At 33.8% G+C, this 24,125-nt stretch overlaps 1 protein-coding gene across 1 annotated transcript in view; it reads left to right on the forward strand.

Annotated features, from left to right (window-relative positions):
• Positions 1 to 24,125, forward strand: part of mtm (phosphatidylinositol-3-phosphate phosphatase) — an 88,210-nt gene that overhangs the window by 13,945 nt on the left and 50,140 nt on the right. Inside the window, exon 2 of the mRNA XM_089099522.1 lies at positions 7,416 to 7,619. Coding sequence (XP_088955648.1) covers positions 7,416 to 7,619 — 204 coding nt within the window. The remainder of the gene's footprint in view (positions 1 to 7,415; positions 7,620 to 24,125) is intronic.

Raw genomic sequence — 24,125 nt, forward strand, 5'->3', positions numbered from 1 at the left:
CTCCTTATTTGGCAAATTTTTACATGGATTTCATAGAACAATCTGCTTTGAATAGTTTCCACTTATAACACTCCCTCTGGTTTCGTTTCGTTGATGATATCCTTTCTGTTTTGGAACATGGACTGGACTCTCTTGGAGATTTTTTTGTACATTTAAACTCTTTTGATTCAAATCTTCAGTTCACAATGGAACTAGAAGATTCAGAAAAGCTGCCTTTCTTGGATGTTTTGATTATAAAAAATACTCCTAGCCTTGAATTTTCTATATATAGAAAGCTGACCCATAATGATCGGTATATACACTTATGGTCAAATCACTCTTCTTCTGTTAAAAGAGGGGTAATAATCTCTTTAGTCGACGGAGTTTTAAAAATCTGTTCACTTAATCATGTCAATTCTGAATTAAATTATACCAAAGATATTCTATTCTGCAATGGCTATGCAATAAACCTTATTGAAAATATCATAGATAGACGATTAAAAAAGATAAAACAAGAAAACAGGGAGCCCGTCCCCCTTGATTCAGTTGTTCCGGCAATTGAGAAAAAAACTTTCACCACTCTACCATACATTTCAAAACTTAGTGATAAACTTGGAAAATTTTTAAATAAACACAAACTTTCTGTTTCTTTCAAAAGTTGAACATTTTTTCAACTCAAGAAAAGATAAAACTGACCATGTACCGGGTAGGGATGTCTACAGAGTCCTGTGTTCATGTGGAAAATTTTACACTGGTAGGACCCATCAAAAACTTGGTGAACGTTTACATGAACACAAAATTTCAATAGATAAGTCCCGGAGATTGAAAAAAACGACAACTTTAATTCCGCCTTTGCCTAGCATATTTTCGAAAATCCTACACATCTTGTTCTTTTTGAAGAGGCAACTTTAATATCTACTGTAAATGGCCTATCGCAATCTTTTAAAGAGGTAATTGAGATAAAAAATATATATAAACAGGAATTTGGCTATAAATAGAGACACCGGAGACATTTCATTAAGCCCAATTTATAACAGTGTAATACTAAAAGACTCAATTGATGTTTGCAACCAATCAAATTTAAGAGAACCTATTAACATATCTAATTAAAACCGAAATTGCAGAAGAGCAAAAAGTATTGCGAGGCAAAACATTGTTGCCCAATCTCTTTGGTAAATCCTTTTTTTCATTGATTTCGGCTTGGTCTTTCATTCAGTGTCTGTTCAGATCTTGTGCAGTAAACTCCAAATGTTTAGATTCTTGTTGTTTTTGTTTGTTTGTTTCTTCTGGTTTGTTTAGCACGTAGACTTGGTGGAGGTCCTTGTCGAAATGTTTGCTTGTTTTTTGTTTTCATATTTTACCACTGGCTGACAAAATCCTCGTTTTCTCACCCTTTTTTTGGTTTTATTTTTCATTTATTATTTCCTTTCCTCTCTTAGCTTCTTACGTCAGCCGACTCATGTTAGTTTCTGCTTTTTTTAGTTTGACTCGGTTATTTGTTGTAATTTCTGCTTGTTTCCGGTTTCATTTAATTATTAATGGTGATTTGTGGCAGTTTTACAATTGGAAGATTATTTGACTTTATTTCTCCTAATTTTTTATTTAAGGGAGCTCTTTGCATTTTTTGAAAAACTTATTTTAAGGAAAAGTTTTTTAGATTCGATTTTTATTGACATAGCCTCATTCTATTTTATGAAAAAAGAAAATAATCTTTTCGCTTTTTCTATAGGAATCCATAGTTTTGGCTAGCTATGTAGGCTATGTTGGAGAAAATTTTTCAAGAATTGTTCACAAAATGCACCCTTTTGAAAATCTGGACACAAATAATATAGTTTAATTTAGCCGTATACCTCCTCAAGTTGACCTGAAAAATAGACTTAATACCATTCCCAAAAAAGAAGTAGAAGTAGTAATAGTAGTAGCCCCAAAAGTTTGAACTTAATATCCTCAGTCATTTTTGGGATCATATATTAATTCCTTTCCTCTCTTAGCTTCATACGTCAGCCGACTCATGTTAGTTTCTGCTCGTTTTGAGTTTGACTCGGGTATTTATTGTAATTTCTGCTTGTTTTCGGTTTCATTTAATTTTTAATGGTGATTTGTGGCAGTTTTACAATTGGAAGATTATTTGACTTTAGTTCTGCTAATTTTTTATTTAAGGTAGCTCTTGCATTTTTTGAAAAACTTATTTTAAGGAAAAAGTTTTTTAGTTTCGTTTTTTATTGACGTAGCCTCAGTCTATTTTATGCAAAAAGGAAATATTCTTGGTTTTTGGTTTTATTTTCATTCATCATTTCCTTTTCTCTCTTCTTCCTTTCATGTATAGCCAGTTTGGTCTTAGAAAGTATTTACGAGTAGGCTGACACCCCCATGTCTACTAAAGGCCAGAACATTATTTATATTTTGCTGAAAATAATACAAATGATTGTGGATTGATAATTTAATATAGATATACTGAAATATATTCCTTAAAGTCTTGAGATTTTTGATCTATTAAAGTTAAAAAAGTAAAAAATTTTTAAATGTATTTTGTTTCCAGTAAAGTGCTAATTATGTTCTGGTCTTCAGAAGACATAAGGGGTGTCAGCCCTACTCGTGTAAATTTCTGCTCGTTTTGAGTTTGACTTGGTTATTTGTTGCAATTTTTGTTCGTCCTAGGTAAATTTTTATGTATATATTAAAGAATAAAAACAGTTTTTTAACTGAAAGTAAGCAGCAACATTAAAACTCGAAATGAACAGAAGTTGTTATGTATATAAGGGGCGTTGCCTCCTCCTCAATGCCTCGCTCTTTACGCTAAAGTTTGACATTTTGCTCCAATTATTTAAGTATGACTCCTGAAACACAAGAGCCTTTTAATTAGAATTATAAGCTTATTTAAAAGTTCTAAAAAAGCTCTTTTCTTTCAGTTGAAAAAACAACCTGTTTTTTTAATTTAATTTCTGATCGTTTTTTATATAATGCTGGGAAATCCGGCTCTCCCTCTATGGGAATTTCGCTACTCCCACGAAAAATATCTTTATGGAAAAATCCTCCCACGTAGCCTCCCCTCCTGCAAGAAAAATCCCCCCCCTAAGAATTTCCGTATACTTCCCAATAACCAATATTATATCTATTTATTTATTTGAAAAACCGTCACGCAAAAGCAAGAAGATTGAGCAGCAAAAGAAAACAAAATAACGAAAAAGTAAAGACAATAATTAGACACTTCGCAAAATACAAGACAAGCAAATAAACGAAAGATACCAGAATAAAAAGAAAAGACTTATAAGCGAACGAGTATAAACACAAACATTTACTATCTGATGTGCCCATTATCTTACCACTGCAAGATATGGCTCCATTCGTGTGACAAACTAATCGTTACAATTCACAATACTTGTAAAAACCGCAGTACATGAATCTGTTATACTGAAACAAGTAAACAGAAACGATTTTCGGGTCCAAGGGGGAGCCGAAGGCGATAATTTAAGAAACAATAATAGCACCATCTAATTTATATAATATATGTGCGAAAAAGAAAAAAATTCAAAATGGTGTGACCTACTATATATGCTGCAGAACAGTAACGCTAAACAATCATACAAGAATTAAATTAGTATTAGTGTTAAAAATTATTGAAAAATCTGTCAAAATAAAAACGGCAAGAAGACGGAGCCTAGGAAAAAAAAGACAATGCATCACTGCTTAACCATGTTGGACCCATCATTAAAATTTACACGAATTTTTCGATCATTTTTCGCCATCAGTCTAGCAACGGCAACCTCTGGGTCAGCAACCTTGAATTTCGCAATAGGGAACGAATTTCTATACCATGGAGGCAGATGAAGCTGATATTTGGCAAAACGAAAGGACATTGATCGTATTTTACTCTTGTCTGTTTTAGTTAGGAGTTTCCAGAAGGGTGCGGTGTAAAGGATATGGGGAAGGGCAACAACATTATATAGACTTGCTAGAAGATGTCGGTTGAATCGACGTTTACAAGATGCAAAGGAAGCGTAAGCTGCTGAGATTCTACGTCTAATTTGTCCAAGAAGAAATTTTCGGGTGTGTTGGATAGAAGAAGCAATCGGCAGACCTAAACACATAAAGTGATCTATAGGTTGAACAGAGCTAGATCCAAGCGTGGTGGAAGGGGCAGGGGAATTTGTTTTCCAGTTAAACAGGAGAATATTAGATTTGGAGGAGTAAAATTCAAGCCCAACTTTCTGATATTCTGCCTCATGAATTCCAAAAATTTCGGTAATACGTTGAAGAGTTTGCCCAAGGTTTAGGATATCAAGGAAAGGTTTACAGAAGACAAAATCAGTGAAAGAGGGCACAAATCTTTTGCTTTCAAAACATAGTTATTAAAGAGGTCGGGAGAGGTGACAGCTCCTTGACGGGCCTCGACGCGGAATCGGGGAAATCTCTTTATCTGGGGGTAGTTTCAGGCGGATATGAAGTCTTGAATATAAATCCTGAAGTGAAGAATAATAGAAGATTCAACATATCAGGTTTCATTCAATCCGTATCATTCAATCCATGTTTACCAGCTTTCAGAAGTATTGTTGCATGGATAAGAGAGTCGAACGCACGTCTGACATCGTGACCCCCAAAACAAGGCTGTCTCCAGACGATTCCGCATCAATCAGGGCATTTGCAACAGTGGTTAGAGCATCAGCCTACCCGGCACCTCACTTGAATCCGATTTGGTGTTGAGGGGTATAGCAGACTTTGTCAAGTTCCCTAATAAATAGTAACTGAAAGAGCTTGCAAAGGGATGTAACCTAGCTACAGTAATAGGGCGGAATGATGTACAGGGACTTTATATTTTCATTTTTTAGAGATAGGAGTCAGATCTCTGATACTAAAAGAAGAAGGAACAATACCCTGAGTAAAACTCATCTACATAAGCAGATACAGATGATCCGTAATAAGTTTTACCGCGTATTTCAAATGAATAGTACTAACTTTTCCATTTAATTTTAATTAAAAGTATTAATAATACGTTTCCATTCTAATTTTTGGATGGCATCTTCGACAGAACGGGTACTGACCACAAAATCTTCATTGGGTTGAGCATCCAGAGCATATGTTAACAATTGGTAAAGTTCATAGCTTGCAGTCCTTCCTCCGGGGACTTTGGGGGTCGAGTCATCCTCAATGTCATAGTTGTTAAATATTTTGACTATGCTGAAGAAAATGGCCATCTTAAAATTTCGATCGGATGACTTTGGGGAATAAAGGGAGTGAGACGGGGGCTTGTTGCCGTCTAATATTTCTTGTCATTTAAAAAGAGCAGTACAACTTTTGATTTTCGATGAAATGAACCCTCTCCTGGTTTTCTAGGATCACTGGTTTGATACGATCATCCCTGAGGGGAAAAAATAAACACCCATCCATAATTCTTTCTTCTGGCAAAAAATGCCGAATTCCTCATTTTTGTATGTAGGAGCTTCAAGCCTCTACAGTAGGCTTTCCTGATATGTTGAATCTGATTTTCCGTGTGTGATTTTCATCAAGATAACTTGATTTTGTTCTTTGGGTGGAGGGGGTGTACCACCCCTCCTTTTTCAGGCTTGTAACTTTTGATGGGTAACATTAAACTTGATGAATTTTATGTATTTTGATAAGCAACAAAATTCGATTCTTTCGCTGTGTCTATTGTTATCGAGATTCTGTTTCCGAGAGCTTCGGTTATTATTGGGCCGCATCGCTCCTTACTTACAGTTCGTTACCATGAACTGTTTGACATATTTTTAAATTACCTTGTCATGCAGAAGTTGAACACACATATTTTCTTATCTTTTCCTGCATTTTCAAAACATATTAATCGCTTCTTTTGTAATTTCTATTTTGAGCCTTTAAAGGTGACACTCATGGATATTGTAGCATGCTATCTATTTTATTATAAGATAATGTCATTTTCTCTTTTCTGTAAGTTTGTTTTCCATTGCTTTTTAAAACACCTCTATGTTAAATTTTTTCAGCTCTGCTTAAAGAAGTAATATATGATTGTTACACCATCTCATATTTTACTATAGTAAGTCATTTCAGCTCATGCTATTTTAATGCTAATAAGCTCACAACGTCTCACAATATGGCTATCTATTAACTGTATTTGTAGGACTCATAGATGCCTTTAGCCTTGCACTATAAAGTTTAGCATAAAGAGCGCGAGGTCAAGGAGGGGGAAGCCTCCTCATATACAAAATAAGAATTGTTCCTTTTATGTTTTGATGTTGCTCTTACATTCATTTGAAAAAAAGATTCTTTATTTATTTAAACACTGGCAAACTTTACTTTGTAAATGAATATGTGAACATACATGGTGGTTTAAATGACTAAATAAGAGCAATTCAAATACCTTTTCAACCTTGTATATTGTGCCACTAAAAATCAAGGAGTGGAATAAAGGGAGTTTGAAGTTTGTTCACTTATATTTTTTTTCCAAAGAAAAACCGCCCGTTTCCATTGTATTTATACCTCTGAGGGCCAGTACCTCTGGAAATATTGATTGCTGTCTATAATTTATATTTATGTTTATTTTTTATATTAAATCATTTTAATTAAATTTATTAATTATAAATTATTATTATATATTTATTAATTATGATATTTATCAATTATTCTAGTCTAATAATATTTATGTTTAATCGATTTAATGCTGAAGCAATTAATTTACATTCAGGTTGAAACATTGTTTATCTGTTAAAGTGAGTTTAATCTTCCGTGGTTTTTGAATTTAGTTTAAAAAAAGGTAGGCCATTAAATCCTTAGTGTTAGAGTTGGGTCCTGTTGTAATGGAAGGAGGAATAAGGTGGGTGAAACCCAGCAGAGATTAAACCTGGGGAAAATTAACCCGTTTTTCTCCAATATAAAAGCCTCAAAATTATCTCTTGAACTGAAGAATACAAATCTTGTAGCATCACATACGATCTATTCCCAAAATGTTTGAGATAAAGTGTCCCTTTACATATGTAACAAAGCTTCCACTTCTTTAGTGGAGGAACCTACAAAAGTACTCTAGGGTATTTAAACCAGGTAATGCATCCCAGAAAAATTTTGTTTATATTTCACTAATAATCAGAACAAAAGAGTCGATTCACAAAACTGTATGGGGAGGGAAGAACAGAAATTTAAAGAAAAATAAAATATAAAACAAATTATTTTTCGAAACCTAGAAAGTGTCAATTCTGTTTTTATCGAGTTTTTTTTAAATATAAAAAAGGTATTCTTCAAGATCAATGGGCGAAATTTAGTGTACAATTCTCCCTCCCCTATTGGATCCTCTGAACCAGAGTGAAAACGGATCCCCCAGTCAGTCACACAGAAATCTCCCCTGGGGCTTACAATTTGACTTAAAATACCCAGCACTGGGAAGAAAACACATAATCTTGATCAGTAGTCATCCGATTTATTATTCTTTTTGATAAAATATTGCTTTTTTTAAGGTACATAATAGAAGTGACTCCCTAAGCTTTGACGACATTCCATTACTTTCCGGGGAAAAGCTACATGGGACTGCAAAAGAAGTTACCTACTTATGCCCTCATATTGGACCCATCAAAGGAAACCTTACTGTCACCAACTACAAATTATACTTCAAAGGAACTGAAAAAGGACATGCATTCATTTTGGATGTTCCGCTTGGAGTGGTAAGTTTATATTCCCAGTATAGTGTTTATTGGTATAGCTAGCCTCAATTTTTATTGTTATCTCAGTGCATTCTGCTGTATTTCAAATCTTGTACGTTTAATTTGACAGTCTTTTCGTGAATACATCTAGGTATATATACGGGGTTATATTTTGAGCTGGGATGGGTGTATGTTAAAAATTTACAAACATAAGCAAATTTTATAAAAGTATAGAAAACTATTGGGGAACCAGAAATATTTTGATGTTTGTTTCTGGGGTTGGGAGGAGGTGATGAGGAGAAAGCCCATAAGGCCCTTCCCCGAGGTATGTGCTGCTTTCATTTTTATTTTATTTTTTTCGTTTCACTTTTTCAGTTCTTTTACGTTAGCTTTTCTTTTGTTTATGCAGTAGTGCTATTATCCAAAAAAAGTAGTGCATGTACTGACTTGATTGTAATTGTGTTTACAGGTTTATTCATTCTCTGTTACAAAGTTTATGTACTGATTTCTATAAAAAAAACTATTCATCTTCTGTTTTACCTTGATGGAGGAAAACTTCCCAAAGACAGGTAAGAAGGTACAAAAATAGATACTAGAAATACAAATAATGAAGATATTGAACATACTTGATATAGAAGATACAAAATAGATAGAAAAAATATCCATATCCACTTCTAGATATAGAAGATACAAAAAATAGAAGATAGCAGAAATAGAAATACAAACAAATAGGTACTTGCACAATTTGAGCCTGAAAAATGGAAACTGCTTTTAATCCATCAAGAAGAACAAATTTAGAAAACACAGGAAATGCTTTGAGTTCTGCGAAAAAAGAAATAGATGTCTGGCCTGCTGCCTCAGTCCCCCTCCCAGATGAATTGCACGAACTTGAACTTCAAATTGAGCTAAACTATCCAAATTAAATTTAGGTTCATACTTAGCGTAAGCATTTTCAGCCAAATTTTATTCGTTAGTTCTTTATTTTTGGGATATGACTCGAGAGAGGAAAGACAAAACTCGTTCAACCTTGGAAATATATTAAGTAGTCTCTTGCAAAAAGAGGCAGATGTCTGACCTCCTCCCTCTGACTCCCATACGAATATTCATAGTTTCTTACAAAAAGGGACAGATGTCTGATTTACACTCTCCCCACCTTACCTCCAGACGAATTGCCCAAGCTGGAACCAAACTATCCAAATTAAATTTTGGATCATATTGGCCACAATCCCAGAAAGTTTGAGCCCACCCAAACACAAATATAACTAGTTTTATTATCAGCTCTATTTTATTCGTTAGTTCTTCATTTGTGTGATAAGAGTTTAGAGAGGGTAGACCGGACTCGTTCAACACAGGAAATAGCCTGTATTGAGTAGTTTCTTGCCAAAAAAGAGGCAGATTTCTGACCTACCAATCCTTTCTTTCCCATTACCACCAGACGAATTACCTAAGCTGGAAACAAACTATTCAAATTCAGCTTTGATCAAACTAAGCTAAAACCTGGTCAACCAAGCTATTAAAATAAAACTCCACTAAAGTGGTAACCACAATAATGATACAAAATTAGTGTTAACTAGTTTAACTCATTAACTAATTTTAGTTATCCCTTGGACTACCACGGAAAATAAAAAAATATCCCAAGATTCCATTGAAAAAAAACAGGGTTAGAAAAAATCAAGATAAAAAAAAAATCTTAATATATTTTAAATGTTAGTAGTACTGCTAACAACTCATTGTAGCACCAAGCCGCATGAGCCAACACAACTGCGCACGCTCTTCTTCAATCTCAATTAATTCAAAGCTTACCTCTTTGCATCCCCCAGCAAGTTTAAATATCTTTAAATCCTTTCTAACGACCTCTTCCCACCCTGTCTAGGGACGACCTGCTTTTTATTTGAACCTATAAGGATTACTGGAAAGGACGATCTTTAGCAATCTTTCGTAGACTAGTCTCAGTTTCTTGCGAGTTCAGTCGACATTGTCCGTCATGATTCTGCTCAAAAATGTCGATCATCCCTAAAGTTTTATGACAATCTACCTTAGTTCTGCCCTAAGATGGATGATAGACAATCTATCAACAAGTGAAAACGACATAATTTTTATACATTTCTGAAAAAGGTTTATGTCAGCTGTGCCTCTCACTCAGACTATCTGTCTTGGATTTTTCTCCAATTAGCCATGGATTGATGGTAACTTTATTTTAATTCAAATATCAACGTTCATTACCTTTCACTAGATCCAAGCTCAGGACTGAAGTACCTTGATCTCGGGAGCAATCCCAAGGAACGGCTGTCTCTTGTTCTCCTAATGTAAAGCTTCTTCAGTGGACTTTTCCACTTCGAAATTGTTTATGTCGCAACTTTGCTATATCTTGTCTAAGTAAAGTGTCAAGCTTGGAAGACTAATTTCTTAGACCATACTGCTTTTCTGTTTGTAACTAAAGGGAAAGGAAAATATAATAAATGGTAGAACATTTTTTATATTTTCATTCCATTTTGATTTTATTTGAGTTTGAACCTGTAGAAAACACAATTCTCTTAACATTTCTCTAGTACTGTTTTCCCAATAACCCAAACAGAGTTCTGAAGTTCTTATAGATTCTTGAGAAAATAATATCAGGAATCTCAGTTTTGAAAAAATAACTTCAGTTTCTTTCTAAAGCCTTCTTTTTTAACCCTGTTGTGCTTTAGCGAATGTGTATGTTAGGAAAACATAAACTATCCTCTAAGTGAAAATAAATGATTTCTAATCTGTCGTCATGAATCGTAATTTCTTGATGTCTATAGCTAACTTTTCTGGACAAGCTAGAAGTAAGGCATCTATTGATTGAAAACTTACATGGAAACTTACACCTGCGGCATGAATATACAGTGCAGTTTGACGTGCACATTATAAAAAGTGACCAATCCTTTTATATTATATACCTATAAAGTGATCAAACACGTTTTGGAACTATGGTTGAGATTGAATAACGCAAGCAGACTGGTTTTTGAAGCACTTTCATCATAACTTGTTTTTTTTTTATCTTGAAGCATAATAACAGTTTATACAGCCAAATCGTATTCAAAATATTTTCTTGGAAAGAAATTTAAGTTTTATATTAATTTTGGGTATATATGGATATTCATTGAGTTATATAATTGAGGAAGGTGCTAATTAAAGAATAGTAGGCTAAACCCAGAATTTGTTGATTGATTGACATATGCTGTTAAAAGCTAACTCAATTTGCAAAAAAAGGATATAACATTCGCGAATTGAACTGTATAAACGAAATTAATTGAACAATAGGGAAAAAACAGAGCTAGATAACATTTGCGAATTGGAATCATATGAAGGTGGAGAAAAAAGGGTTAAACTGATTAGCAGTTAAGGTAACACTGAAGGGCTTGTTAACTCAGGCAATTTGTTATAAATTTGAGACAACATCAATCTATGAAAATGGTTGATGATGATAGAATGACATTGTGAGTTGACCTAGCTTTACCTCTCCGATGTGTTCTGTATAATACACAAGTGGTGTTTGAACAGTGTTGTCAATTTAAAATAGGGTCTAACGTTATAGTATACTAAAAAGTTGACACTAAGAGAGATTTAGATGCCAAGAAAAGAATTTTAATAATGAAATTCAGAACAAACCTTAGGAATCCTCGAAAATCAATTAGTATGGTTTATGTGAGTACTAACCATCAAAGATCATAAGCACCAACGACCCTAACCACCAGAGAGCTCAACCCCCCAAAGATCATCTCTCCCCCAATCGAAGGGTGCCCCCTCCCCTCCAACTTTTTGTCCCCCTCCCCCCGTTTTTTAATTTTTTTTTGTTTATTTACCCTTTTTTTATTATTTTTTTTTAAAATTATATATTTTTTTCAACTTTTTTTTACATGTCTTCGAATGAGATGAAACACGTAAAACAAAAAAAATCACATTTAATATTTTCCAAACTCAAAATGAGAATGGTATAGCCATGTTAGTCATGACCTTTACTATTAGAAAAATAATGTTTTTAGTAGCACTTTTTTTATTGGACAAAATTTTTTTATGGACTTAGAAATTATTCAATTTTTTTTATGTGTATTAAAATGACATAAAATAGGCTAATGGCTCTTACAATTGTAGCTCTATGCTTGCTCAGAGACACGATGCGGCTTTCCCACTGATACTTTATGGTGGGTTATCGACACTATCTAGTTTACTGCATGTATTAAATCAGTATTTTTTACACAGTGGAACGATAAACGCATAAGTCATATCTTTAAAAAAAGTGAAGATGGAGCATTTTAATAAAGTGAGTTTACATGACAATGTTATTGTAGTATTGAATACTGACAAGGAGAAGTATTTAAACTATGAAACAAGTACAAGTGGTAGAACTATTGGAAATGTATGCATGCATTGTCATGACAGTAAGGGATTAAATTTCTTTGGAGTACCGAAAAAATTCAACTCTTATGTTGGTGGATATGCGAGATTGAGATCTCCAGAGATGATTACACTCAAAGAGAATGCCAACATAAAAATAATCGTTGATGATAGAGGGTAACTCCTTGCTACTGTTTCAGGTAATACATTACCTACTGATACATCCTATCATCAGCTTTCGGGTATTAGCATTCAACGGAAGATAAAAAAAGAAAGGCCTACTCTCTACTAATATCATAAACCATATCTTGTCTACGTGCCGAAACTGTTGCCTGTGTAAAAATAATGTGATAATAGACAAAGAAATTGCCAGAAAAATAAAAATGACATTGGCAGTAAATATCACTATGGAATATAAAGATGAATCGATGAAAAACAAAGTACCAGCAAACGTTACTGCCATTGATCAAACAGTCAATGAACCAAATAATACCAAAGACGAAAAACATATTGAGCCTGTCGATGACACACCAGTAAAAATTGCGTATGACTCAAAATGGAATAATGATTATTCTACTGATTACGAACTAAGAGAAGAGAATAGGTACAATATCAAGAGAGAACATGGTGAACTATTTTATGGAACGGATTCAAAATGTCCAAAGTTGATCATTGATATTAATAATGTATCAAAATATATTTTTTTATTAATATTCTACATAGCATTATTTCATTAAAAATATATTATGCATTACATTGTTATGTGTTCATTATTTTTAGAGTAAGCTAGCATATCAAACGTTTAGAATGTCTATTAAAGCATCGGCGATGTAAGAAAAGGAATTTGTATACATCTATTGTCAGACACATGGGATAACATATGAATAAATTCAGTATCAATATTCTCTGTCGGATATGTCGAAAAAAATTGACAAAATCTAAGTATCAGAGTGAATGATTTTTTTATCAGCATCCTTTGCCAGATACATCGAATAAAATTGATAAAATATAAGTATCAGAGTGAATAAATTTTCTTTATCAACATCCTTTGTCAGATACATCAAATAAAATTGACAAAATCTAAATTTTAGAATGAATAAATGCTTTATCAACATCATTTGCCGGATATGATGGATAAAATTTACAAAATCTAAATATTAGAGTGTCTAAATTCTATACCAGCACCTTTTTCTCCGATGTATAGGATACAGTCGACAAATTCTAAGTGTTAGAATGAATAAATTTTTTTTATCAACATCCTTTGCCAGATACATCGGATAAAATAGACAAAATCTAAATTTCAGAATGAATAAATTCATTATCAACATCCTTTGTCGGATATGTTGGATAAAATTGACAAAATCTAGGTATTAGAGTGAATAATTTCTTATCAACATCCTTTGCCAGATACATCGAATAAAATTGATAAAATATAAGTGTCAGGTTGAATAATTTTTTTTTATCAACATACTTTGTCAGATACATCAAATAAAATTGACAAAATCTAAATTTAGAATGAATAAATGTTTTAACAGCATCTTTTATCGGACATGTCGGATAAAATTGACAAAATCTAAGTATCAGAGTGACTAAATTCTGTATCAACAACCTTTTATCGGATACATAGGATAAAATTGACAAATTCTAAGTGTTCGAGTGAATAATTTTGTTTTACCAACATCCTTTGCCAGATACATCGGGTAAAATTGACAAAATCTAAATTTCAGAATGTATAATTTCATTATCAACATCCTTTGTCGAATATGTCGTATAAAATTGACAAAATCTAAGTGTCTGTGTGAATAAATGTTTTTAACAACATCTTTTGCCAGATACATCGAATAAAATTGATAAAATGTAAGTACCAGAGTGAATAAATTTTTTTATCAATATCCTTTGACAAATACGTCAAATAGAATTGAAAAAATATAAGTATCAGAATGAATAAATGCTTTAACAACATCCTTTATCGGATATGTCGGATAAAATTGACCAAATCTAAGTATCAGAGTGACTAAATTCTGTATCAACAACCTTTTCTCGGATACATAGGATACAATTGACAAATTATAAGTGTTAGAGTGAATAAATTTTTTTATCAACATCCTTTGCCAGATACATCGGATAAAATTGACAAAATCTAAATTTCAGAATGAATAAATTCATTATCAACATCCTTTGTCGAATATGTCGTATAAAATTGACAAAATATAAGTATCAGAGTGAATAATTTTTTTTATCAACATCCTTTGCCAGATACATCGAATAAAATTGATAAAATATAAGTATCAGAGTGAATATTTTTTTATCAGTATCCTTTGTCAGATACATCAAATAAAATTGACAAAATCGTGCGCGCACGTAACCTAGTCCAAATTAACCTTAAAAAATGAAATAAAGCTATATCGACTTTGCATGTCTCTCTCACTATGTATGAGCCGTCGCTGTGTTCACTCCATGTCTTTCTCGGTTTTTGTGTCTAAATCTACGTATTTGTATGTGTTTTTATCTCTCTTACTCTTATTGCCTGTGTGTCTGGGCGGGTGTTTGCTTATTCCAATGCATGTGTGGCCACTCTAAGTGAACCTAAATTATCTCAACTTTTTGAATATCTCTCTCACTATGACTGTTTGTCTGAGCGGGTGTGCTACCATCTATAAGCGGTCTAACCTTAATTCAACGTAACGGCGGATGATGTCAAAATGAATAGAACTTGGATTGTATAACTGTTATCTGATATATCCGATAAAAACTTTGAAAACGAATTTATTCTTTCTGGTACTTAGATTTTGTCAATATTATCGGATGTATCTGTCATGTGATGTTGATAATGCATTTAAGGGATATTGATAAAGCATTAATTCACTCTGACACTTAGATTTTGTCAATTTTATCCCATGTATCTGAGAAAAGGATGTTGATATAGAATTTAATAACTCTGATACTTATATTTTGTCAAGTTTATCCCATGTACTCGAGAAAGGGATGTTGATATAAAATTTAATCAATCTGATACTTAGATTTTGGCAATTTTATCCAATATAGCCGACAAATGATGTTGATAATGCATTTCAAGGATGTTGATAAAGCAATTATTCACTCTGATACTTAGATTTTGTCAATTCTATCCCATGTATCCTAGAAAGGGATGTTGATATGGAATTTAATCACTCTGATTCTTAGATTCTGTCTATTTTATCCGACATATTTGACAAAGAATGTTGATAATGAATTTCTTCACTCTGATACTTAGATTTTTTCAATTGTACCCCATGTATCCGAGAAAGGGATGTTGATATATAATTTAATAACACTGATACTTAAATTCTGTTAATTTCATCCAACATATCTGACAAATGATGTTGTTAAAGCATTTATTCATTCTGATATTTAGATTTTGTCAATTATATTCAACATATCTGACAAAGGATGCTGAAAAAGCATTTATTCACTCTTAGTTTAAATACTTCTCCTTGTCGGTATTCAATGCTACAATAACATTGTCATGTGAACACACTTTATTAAAATGCTCCATCTTCACTTTTTTTTAAAGATATGACTAATGTGTTTATCGTTCCACTTTGTAAAAAATACTGATTTAATACATGCAATAAAATAGATATTGTCGATAACCCGCCATAAAGTACCAGTGGGAAAGCTGCATCGTGTCTCCGACCATAGAGTACAATTGTTAGAGCCGTAAGCATATTTTATGTCATTTTAAGATACGTAAAAAAAGCTGAATAATTTCGAAGTCCAAAAAATTTTTTTAGTCCAATAAAAAAAGTGCTACTACAAACATTATTTTTCTAATAGTAAAGGTCATTAGTAACATGTCTCTACCATTCTCATTTTGAGTTTGGAAAATATTAAATGTTATTTTCATTGTTTCAAGTATGTTTCATCTCATTCAGACATGTAAAAAAATGTTGAAAAAAATATATCATGTTAAAAAAAACTTCAAAAAAAATTCAAAAAAATGGGGGTGGGAGGGTGCCAAAAAGTTAGAGGGGAGAGGGCGCTCTTCGAGTTTGGGGATAGGTGACCTTTGGGGGGTTGAGGTCTCTGGTGGTTAGGGTCGTTAGTGCTTATGATCCTTGATGGTTCGTACTCACATACACCTTACTACATGATTTGCAAGGATTTCTAAGGTTTGTTCTGAATTTCATTATTAAAATTCTTTTCTTGGCATCTACATCTCTCTTAGTGTCAACTATTTAGTATACTATAACGTTAGACCTCATGTTAAATTGACAAACACTGTTCAAACACCACTTGTGTATTATACAGAACACATCGGAGAGGTAAAGCTAGGTCAACTCACAATGTCCTTCTATCATCATTAACCATTTTCATAGATTTATGTCGTCTGAAATATATAACAAATTGCCTGAGTTAACAAGCTCTTCGGTGTTACCTTAACTGCTAATCAGTTTAACCCTTTTTTCTCCACCTTCATATGATTCCAATTCGCAAATGTTATCTAGCTCTGTTTTTTCCCTATTGTTCAATTAATATCATTTAAACAGTTCAATTCGTGAATGTTATATCTTTTTTTTGCAAATTTAGTTAGCTTTTAACAGCATATTTCAATCAATCAATCAATTCTGGGTTTAGCCTACTATTCTTTAATTAGCAACTTCCTTAATTATATAACTCAGTGAATATCCATAGATACCCAAAATTAATACAATACTTAAAATTTCTTTCCTAGAAAATATTTTGAATACGATTTGGCTGTATCCAATTTGCAAATGTTATCTAGCTCTGTTTTTTCCCTATTATACAATTAATATCGTTGATACAGTTCAATTCGCGAATGTTATATCCTTTTTTTGCAAATTGAGTTAGCTTTTAACAACATATGTCAATCAATCTATCAATTCTGGGTTTAGCCTACTATTCTTTAATTAGCACCTTCCTTAATTATATAACTCAATGAATATCCATAGATACCCAAAATTAATATAAAACTTAAATTTCTTTCCAAGAAAATATTTTGAATACGATTTGGCTGTATAAACTGTTGTGATGCTTCAAGATAAAAAAAACACGTTATGATGAAAGTGCTCCAAAAACCAGTCTGCTTGCGTTATACAATCTCAACCATAGTTCCAAAACGTGTTTGATCACTTTATAGGTATATAATATAAACGGATTGGTCGCTTTTTGCAATGTGCACGTCAAACTGCACTGTATATTCATGCCGCAGGTGTAAGTTTCCATGTAAGTTTTCAATGAATAGATGCGTTACTACTCAAGCTAGGATTTATTTTTCTAACTTTGGTAAACCTGTCTTGATTTTTCAAGGATGGGAAAAAATGTGTTTTCTGCCCTATAACTCGTAAAATTTCTAGGAAGTGAGAAAATCCACTTCGAAGCTCAGATTTTTCACCTTTTTTGGAAATTTCCTACTTTTCAAGACCTGCTTTGGCTTTAAAACATATTGAACTGGAAAATTTCATCAAATGACTTTGATTCACATGAAAAAAATATATAATTCAAAACCTTAGTAGTTCTTTTGCATGAAATTTAAGCCAGTAAAAATGACGAACGTTAAAACCGTAAAAGTGACGAAAAAGGATGAAATTTAAGTCAGTAAGAATGACGAACGTTTTAAAGCTTCAAGCTCATTTAATAAAAACAGTGTTCATAATTTTTGCTTAGGCCGCAACTAAATTACAGTTTTTTTGCAAAATCAGGTTAATAAATTGCAATCGATTAAATGCACCGCAACAAAAAAGTACATAAAGTACATGCAGGAGCAAAAAAGTACATAAAATGACTATTACGTCATATCAACGGTTAGATTTTGTTCTTGCATGGGATAGCACTTTGTGCAAGGAGATGGTATCAACGATCGATACTTCTGACTTGCGAGTAGTGAGTCTCGAATCTTGAGTATAAGTTCGTATCTGCACTCATGGAGAGAGGGCATTTCTTAGCGACTCTGAGAGTGAACTCATAAGACAAATAATTAGCACCGGGAATGATTTTTGCAGCACGTGTGTGCACAGTTTTGGTGGTACTCCTGAGGTAAATTTAGAGTTATGATTATTCTCTAGAAGTAAACTCTCTGTTTCTCAGTTTGTCACCATAGTTCGGTTTAATTCAGAGTTCAATCTTTTAGCTTGAAAATTTTTGTTGGTCCACCCTACTAATTTTTACTACAATAAATTTTTACTTTATTTACGTCACAATTATCGTAACGGGCAAATCATTGTCAAATATTGTACTATTGATATCATTGTGCCGTTAAAGAAGCTACTGGATAAGCTGTCCAAAGATGTTTTTATTAGTTTATGACCAAATAATTCCTTAGACCCCACTGCCTTTCTATTTACGATTGAAACAGAAATATATGAATAACTGGTAAACTTTTTTAGTAAGACAGTGGAAAACTCAGAGTTGCCAGTTCAAAAACATAATTATCAATGTACATGAGTAGTATCGGTATACACAATATCAACCCTACAAGGAAATATACAAGAATGTGTGCTGTTTTGACGAGTACAAGACCTCCCTGACAGTGACATAGTATTTTCAGGGGCGAACATGAGTTGTCAGAGAAGTTTTTCTATGGTCATTACCCAAACTAAAGAAATTTCCTTGGCATAATGTGTTCAAAGTGTAATGGGCTTCCTTGAAAAAATACCAGTTTAAAAAAAATAAATAAACACGTATCCATGATCTTTCTTCTCGCAAAAAAATACAAATTCCAATCAAAACTTGTCAAACGTGTTAATAACCTGTAAGTTATAGGTATCTGATAACTCGTTCAGTATCGCATGTATTATTAGTGGTATCAATGGTATTTCATTTGCGTAGCTATCTCGATTTGCCAAAACTTTTATCATTCGCATAAAACTAACTCAATTTGCAAAAAAGGTATTCCATTTGCGTAACTCTGCTCTGAATGTCCTTAATGAGGATATAAATAATATGGGATTAAACCGAGATCAGAATAATATTCTTATTTTTTAATTGCTCAGAATGAAAGTGGTAAAAAGGGTTAAAAGTGCTTACCAGTTAAAGTAAGTCTGAGAGGAAGGTAAGTCTAACGCAATTTAATATAAATTTGGAATAAAATCATTGGTATCAATCTATGGAAATGGTTACTGCTGGCAAGGTGATCATGGGACTTAACTTAGCTTTACTTCTTGGATGTGTTCTGTATAGTACATAAATACCAAGCGAACAGTGTTGCCAATATAAAATATGATTTAGCATTGGAGTATGCTAAAAAGTTGAAACCAATAGACTCGTAGGCGCCGAGATGACCTTATGCCTTGACCTAGCTTTACTTCTCGCCTGTGTTCTGTATAATACACAAGTATCAATCGGGTAGTGTTGTCAATATAAAATATTCTTTAACATTGGAGTATGCTAAAAAGTTGAAACTAATAGAGTCGTAGGCGCCAAGAAAATATCACGTGACTTGACTTAGCTCTCACTTCATGGCTGTGGTCGCTATAATAGACCACTACATAATGTGGGATGTGGGCGATACAAAATATGCTTTAGCATTGGAGTATGCTAAAAAGTTGAAGCTAATAGTTATAGATGCAAAGAAGAGAATTTTAATATAAAAATTCAGAACAATCCTTAGAAATCCTTAGAAATCAACTACGGTAGTGATTTTTTTGGACTGAATTTTTTGGACTTTATGTTGTTGAAAATTGTTCAACTTTATTTTTTACAAAAAATTAAGGGGCTTCTTAAATGATTTTTTGGGGTGTATAGTTAACCTAGAGGACTTAACTTGTGACATAGACATGACTGAGGACCCGCAATGGTCAAATAGGTTTATGAATGAATATTTAGGTCATATCACCCCAAGTGCATCTAAACTGGGTTCGCTTGCTACTTCTATTGATGTTGCTAATAGACATAAAGCCAAATTATGTCACAAGACAATGCTGGGTGGCTTGATCAACTATCCCCAAACACGCTGGAACGTATCCTTAGTGAATTGGGTGATTTCACACCGCGCCCCCCGCCCACTATTGCAATTGAACAGACTGGTGGTGGTGCTATTGATTCGGGAGATTTTATGGAACCATCCACCCCCACTATTGATGTTGACCAGAGTAGTGATGACATTGAAACATTAACCCCACCTACAATTACACTACCAGATTTTTTCTTATCTAACTCTGCCTTGCACCATACTAATGTCTACACGGCTGTTTTCGGTGACCCCCTTAATTCTTTAATGTCAGTTGGTATAGTAACAGACCCCCTGGCTATTACTCATTCCTACGTTAACAAGATTCGAGCCCTTCTTGATCAACAGATGCGGGTATGGGGAGGAAGGGACAGTTTAAAAACGTCAATATCACTAGAAATATATTATTTAAGTGAAAATGCGAGCGAACTTTATTCAATATATTTTCATACAGAGACGTTGCCAATTCGCCCGCATTTGGTAAATTATAAGGAGGTTTTTTTAGATTGGGTCAATAGTATCGTAACTAAACTGGATAATTATGATGAGGGGGGTAGTGGGTCGGCTGTTTTATTCATAGAAAATTTTAATGTTAATATTTGTAAATTCAAAAAAGACTTTATTTTAAGGGGTGGGCATAGGGAGAGGAGTATAGTTTTAAAATTTTATTCTGATTTAGAGGGTTGTAAAGCAATACAACGAAGTTGTTTCGATGCGAAGCTACAGTGTTTCAAGTATGCATTTTTGATTGCGGCCTTTCGACCTCTGCGTGATAATGTTACTAAAAAGAAGTTGGCAGCTAATGGGGATGGATCAAAGTTTCCTAAAGTAGATTTCAATTGTTTAAATGGTCAATTTCCCGTAATACTAAAAGGAATAGATGTTTTTGAGCGGGCTTCCGGTGATATATTTCCGGTGAGGGCTCTGTGCATTGAATCAGTGAAGCATTGGGTCTGTCTTCTATACATGCCTCCTTCAGAGCCTGATTCAGCTGGACATTTTAATCCAATAACAGATATTGGTAGGGTTTTAAGCGAGGGTAATCATTGGGGTGTACGCTACTATTGTCCAACATGCCTATCCTGATTTTGGACTGATTTAAAGCTAAAGTATCACATGAACTTGGATATTCAATACAGAAATTTCAACCAAGAAATTGTGAAAAAATTATAAGTAACTAACAAAGTCTTTCTTGAATTCGCCTATTGTATACATAATACAGAAGAAAATTACAAGTAAGTAACAAAATCTTTCTTGAATTCACCTCTTGGATACACATTACAGAAATTTCATCTAAGAAATTATGAAAAAATTGTGAGCAAGTAACAAATTCTTTCTTGAATTCGCCTTTTGGATGCACAATACAGAAATTTCATTCAAGAAATTATGAAAAAATTGTAAATAAGTAACAAGCCCTCTTGAATTCACGTCTTGGATACACAATACAGACATTTCATTCAAGAAATTATGAGAAAATTGTAAATAAGTAACAAACTCATTCGTGAATTCACCTCTTGTTTACACAATACAGGGATTTCATTCAAAAAATTAGGAAACAATTGTAAGTAAGTAACAAACTCTTTCTTGAATTCACCTCTTAGATACACAATACAGAGATTTCATCATGAAATTATTAAAAAATTGTAAGTAAGTAACAAACTCTCTTGAATTCACCTCTTGTATACACAATACAAAAATTTCATTCAAGAAATTATGAAAAAATTGTAAGTAAGCAACAAACTCTCTTGAATTCACCTCTTGTATACACAATACAGAGATTTCATTCAAGAAATTATGAACAATTGCTTTTGTCGGATACGTCGGATAAAATTAACAAAATCTAAGTATCAGAGTGAACAAATTCCTTGTCAACATCCTACACTGGATACATCAGATAACATCATAAAAATCTAAGTATCAGAGTGATTAAATTCTATGTGAACATCCTTTGACGGATACATAGAATAACATTGACAAAATATAAATATCAGAGTGAACAAATTCTTTATCAACATCCTATGCTGGATACGTCGGATAACATTATCAAAATCTAATTATCAGAGTGATTAAATTCTATATCAACATCCTTTGTCGGATACATAGGATAACATTGACAAAATCTAAGTGTCAAAGTGAATAAATTCATTATCAAGATACAGAGTGGTGCGCCACTCTAAGTGAACCTAAATTAACCTAACTTTTTGCATGAATGTCTCTGAGCGGCTGTGTTGTCATCTATAACCCGTCTAACCTTAATTCAACGCAATGATGCATAAATTCAAAATTAATAAAACTTAGATTTTATGAACGTTATCTGATGCATCTGATAAAGACGCTCATATCGAATTTATTCACTCTGATACTTTGATTTTGTCAATTTTATCCGATGTATCTGACAAAAGAGGTTGATAAACAAATTTTATTCACTCTGACGCTTGGATTTTGTCAATTTTATCCTATATATCCGAAAAAAGGATGTTGATATAGAATTTAATCACTCTGATACTTAGATTTTAATAATGTTATCCAACCTATCCAGCAAAGGATGTTGTCCCAAGCGTCATGGCAATATAGTTTGTTAAATGTGGCGGATAGTTTGTGTACGTAGCTGTGTTGGCCCCAAGCGTTTTGACATTATAGCTTGTTAATTGTGGTGGATGGTGCGCTTACGTAGCTGTGTTTGCCCCAAGAGTCTTGACATTATAGCTTTTTAATTGTGGTGGCTGGTACGTGTACGTAGCTGTGTTGGCCCCAAGAGTCTTGACATTATAGCTTGTTAATTGTGGCGGATGATGTGTGTACGTAGCTGTTTTGACTCCGAGCGTCTTGGTATTATAGCTTGCCAGTTCAAAAACATGGCTATCAATGTGCATGTTTGATCATTATTCTGTGCACATAGCTTATTTTTGTAGTTATTTAATTATGTAGTCTTTTAATCAGTTGTTTTATTGTGGTGGATGGTGTGTGTACGTAGCTGTTTTGGTCCCAAGCGTTATGGCAGTATAGTTTATCAATTGTGGTGGATGGTGAGCGTACGTACATGTGTTGGCCCCAATCGCCTTGACATTATAGTGTGTTAATTGTGGCGGTTGGTGTGCGTACGTAGCTGTGTCGTCCCCAAGCGTTTTGGTATTATAGCTTGTTAATTGTGGCGGATGGTGTGTGTACGTAGCTGTGTTGGCCCCAAGCGTCTTAGCATTATAGCTTGTAAATTGTGGCGGATGGTGTTCCTACGTATTTGTTTTGGCCCCAAGCGTCTTGATATTATAGTTTGTTAATTGTGGTGGATGGTGTGCGTACGTAACTGTGTTGGTCACAAGTGTCTTGGCATTCTAGTTTGTTAATTGTGGTGTGTGGTGTGCGTACGTAGCTGTGTTGGTCCCAAGCGTTACAGAATTATAGTTTGTCAATTGTGGTGGATGGTGAGTGACTTACATGTGTCGGCCCTAACCGTCTTGACATCATAGCTTGTTAGTTGTGGCGGATGGTGTGTGTACGTAGCTGTGTTGGCCCCAAGCATCTTCGCATTATAGCTCATTAATTGTGGCGGATGGTGTGCTTACGTATTTTTTTCGGGCCCCAATTATAGTTTGTTAATTGTGGTGGATGGTGTGCGTACGTAGCTGTGTTGGTCCCAAGCGTCTTGGCAATATAGTTTGTTAATTGTGGCGGATGGCTTGCGTACGTAGCTGTTTTGGCCCCAATCGTCTTGAGATGATAGTTTGTTAATTGCGGTGGAGGGTTTGCGTACGTAGCTTTGTTTGCCCCAAGCGTCTTGACATTATAGCTTGTTAATTGTGGTGGATGGTCTGCGTACGTAACTGTATTGTTCCCAATTGTCTTGGCATTCTAGTTTGTTAATTGTGGTGTGTGGTGTGCGTACGTAGCTGTGTTGGTCCCAAGCGTTACAGAATTATAGTTTGTCAATTGTGGTGGATGGTGAGTGACTTACATGTGTCGGCCCTAACCGTCTTGACATCATAGCTTGTTAATTGTGGCGGATGGTGTGCGTACGTAGCTTTGTTGCCCAAGCGTCTTGACATTATAGCTTGTTAATTGTGGTGGATGGTGTGCGTACGTAGCTGTGTTGGCCCCAATTGTCTTGAAATTATAACTTTTTAATTGTGGCGGATGGTGTGCGTAAGTAGCTGTTTTGGCCCCAAGCGCCTTGATATTATAGTTTGTTAATTGCGGTTGATGATGTGCGTACGTAGCTGTGT

Source organism: Artemia sp. Qi Xiang Cuo, chromosome 13 (assembly GCF_049724085.1).
Source record: "Artemia sp. Qi Xiang Cuo chromosome 13, ASM4972408v1, whole genome shotgun sequence".
NCBI lineage: Eukaryota > Metazoa > Arthropoda > Branchiopoda > Anostraca > Artemiidae > Artemia > Artemia sp. Qi Xiang Cuo.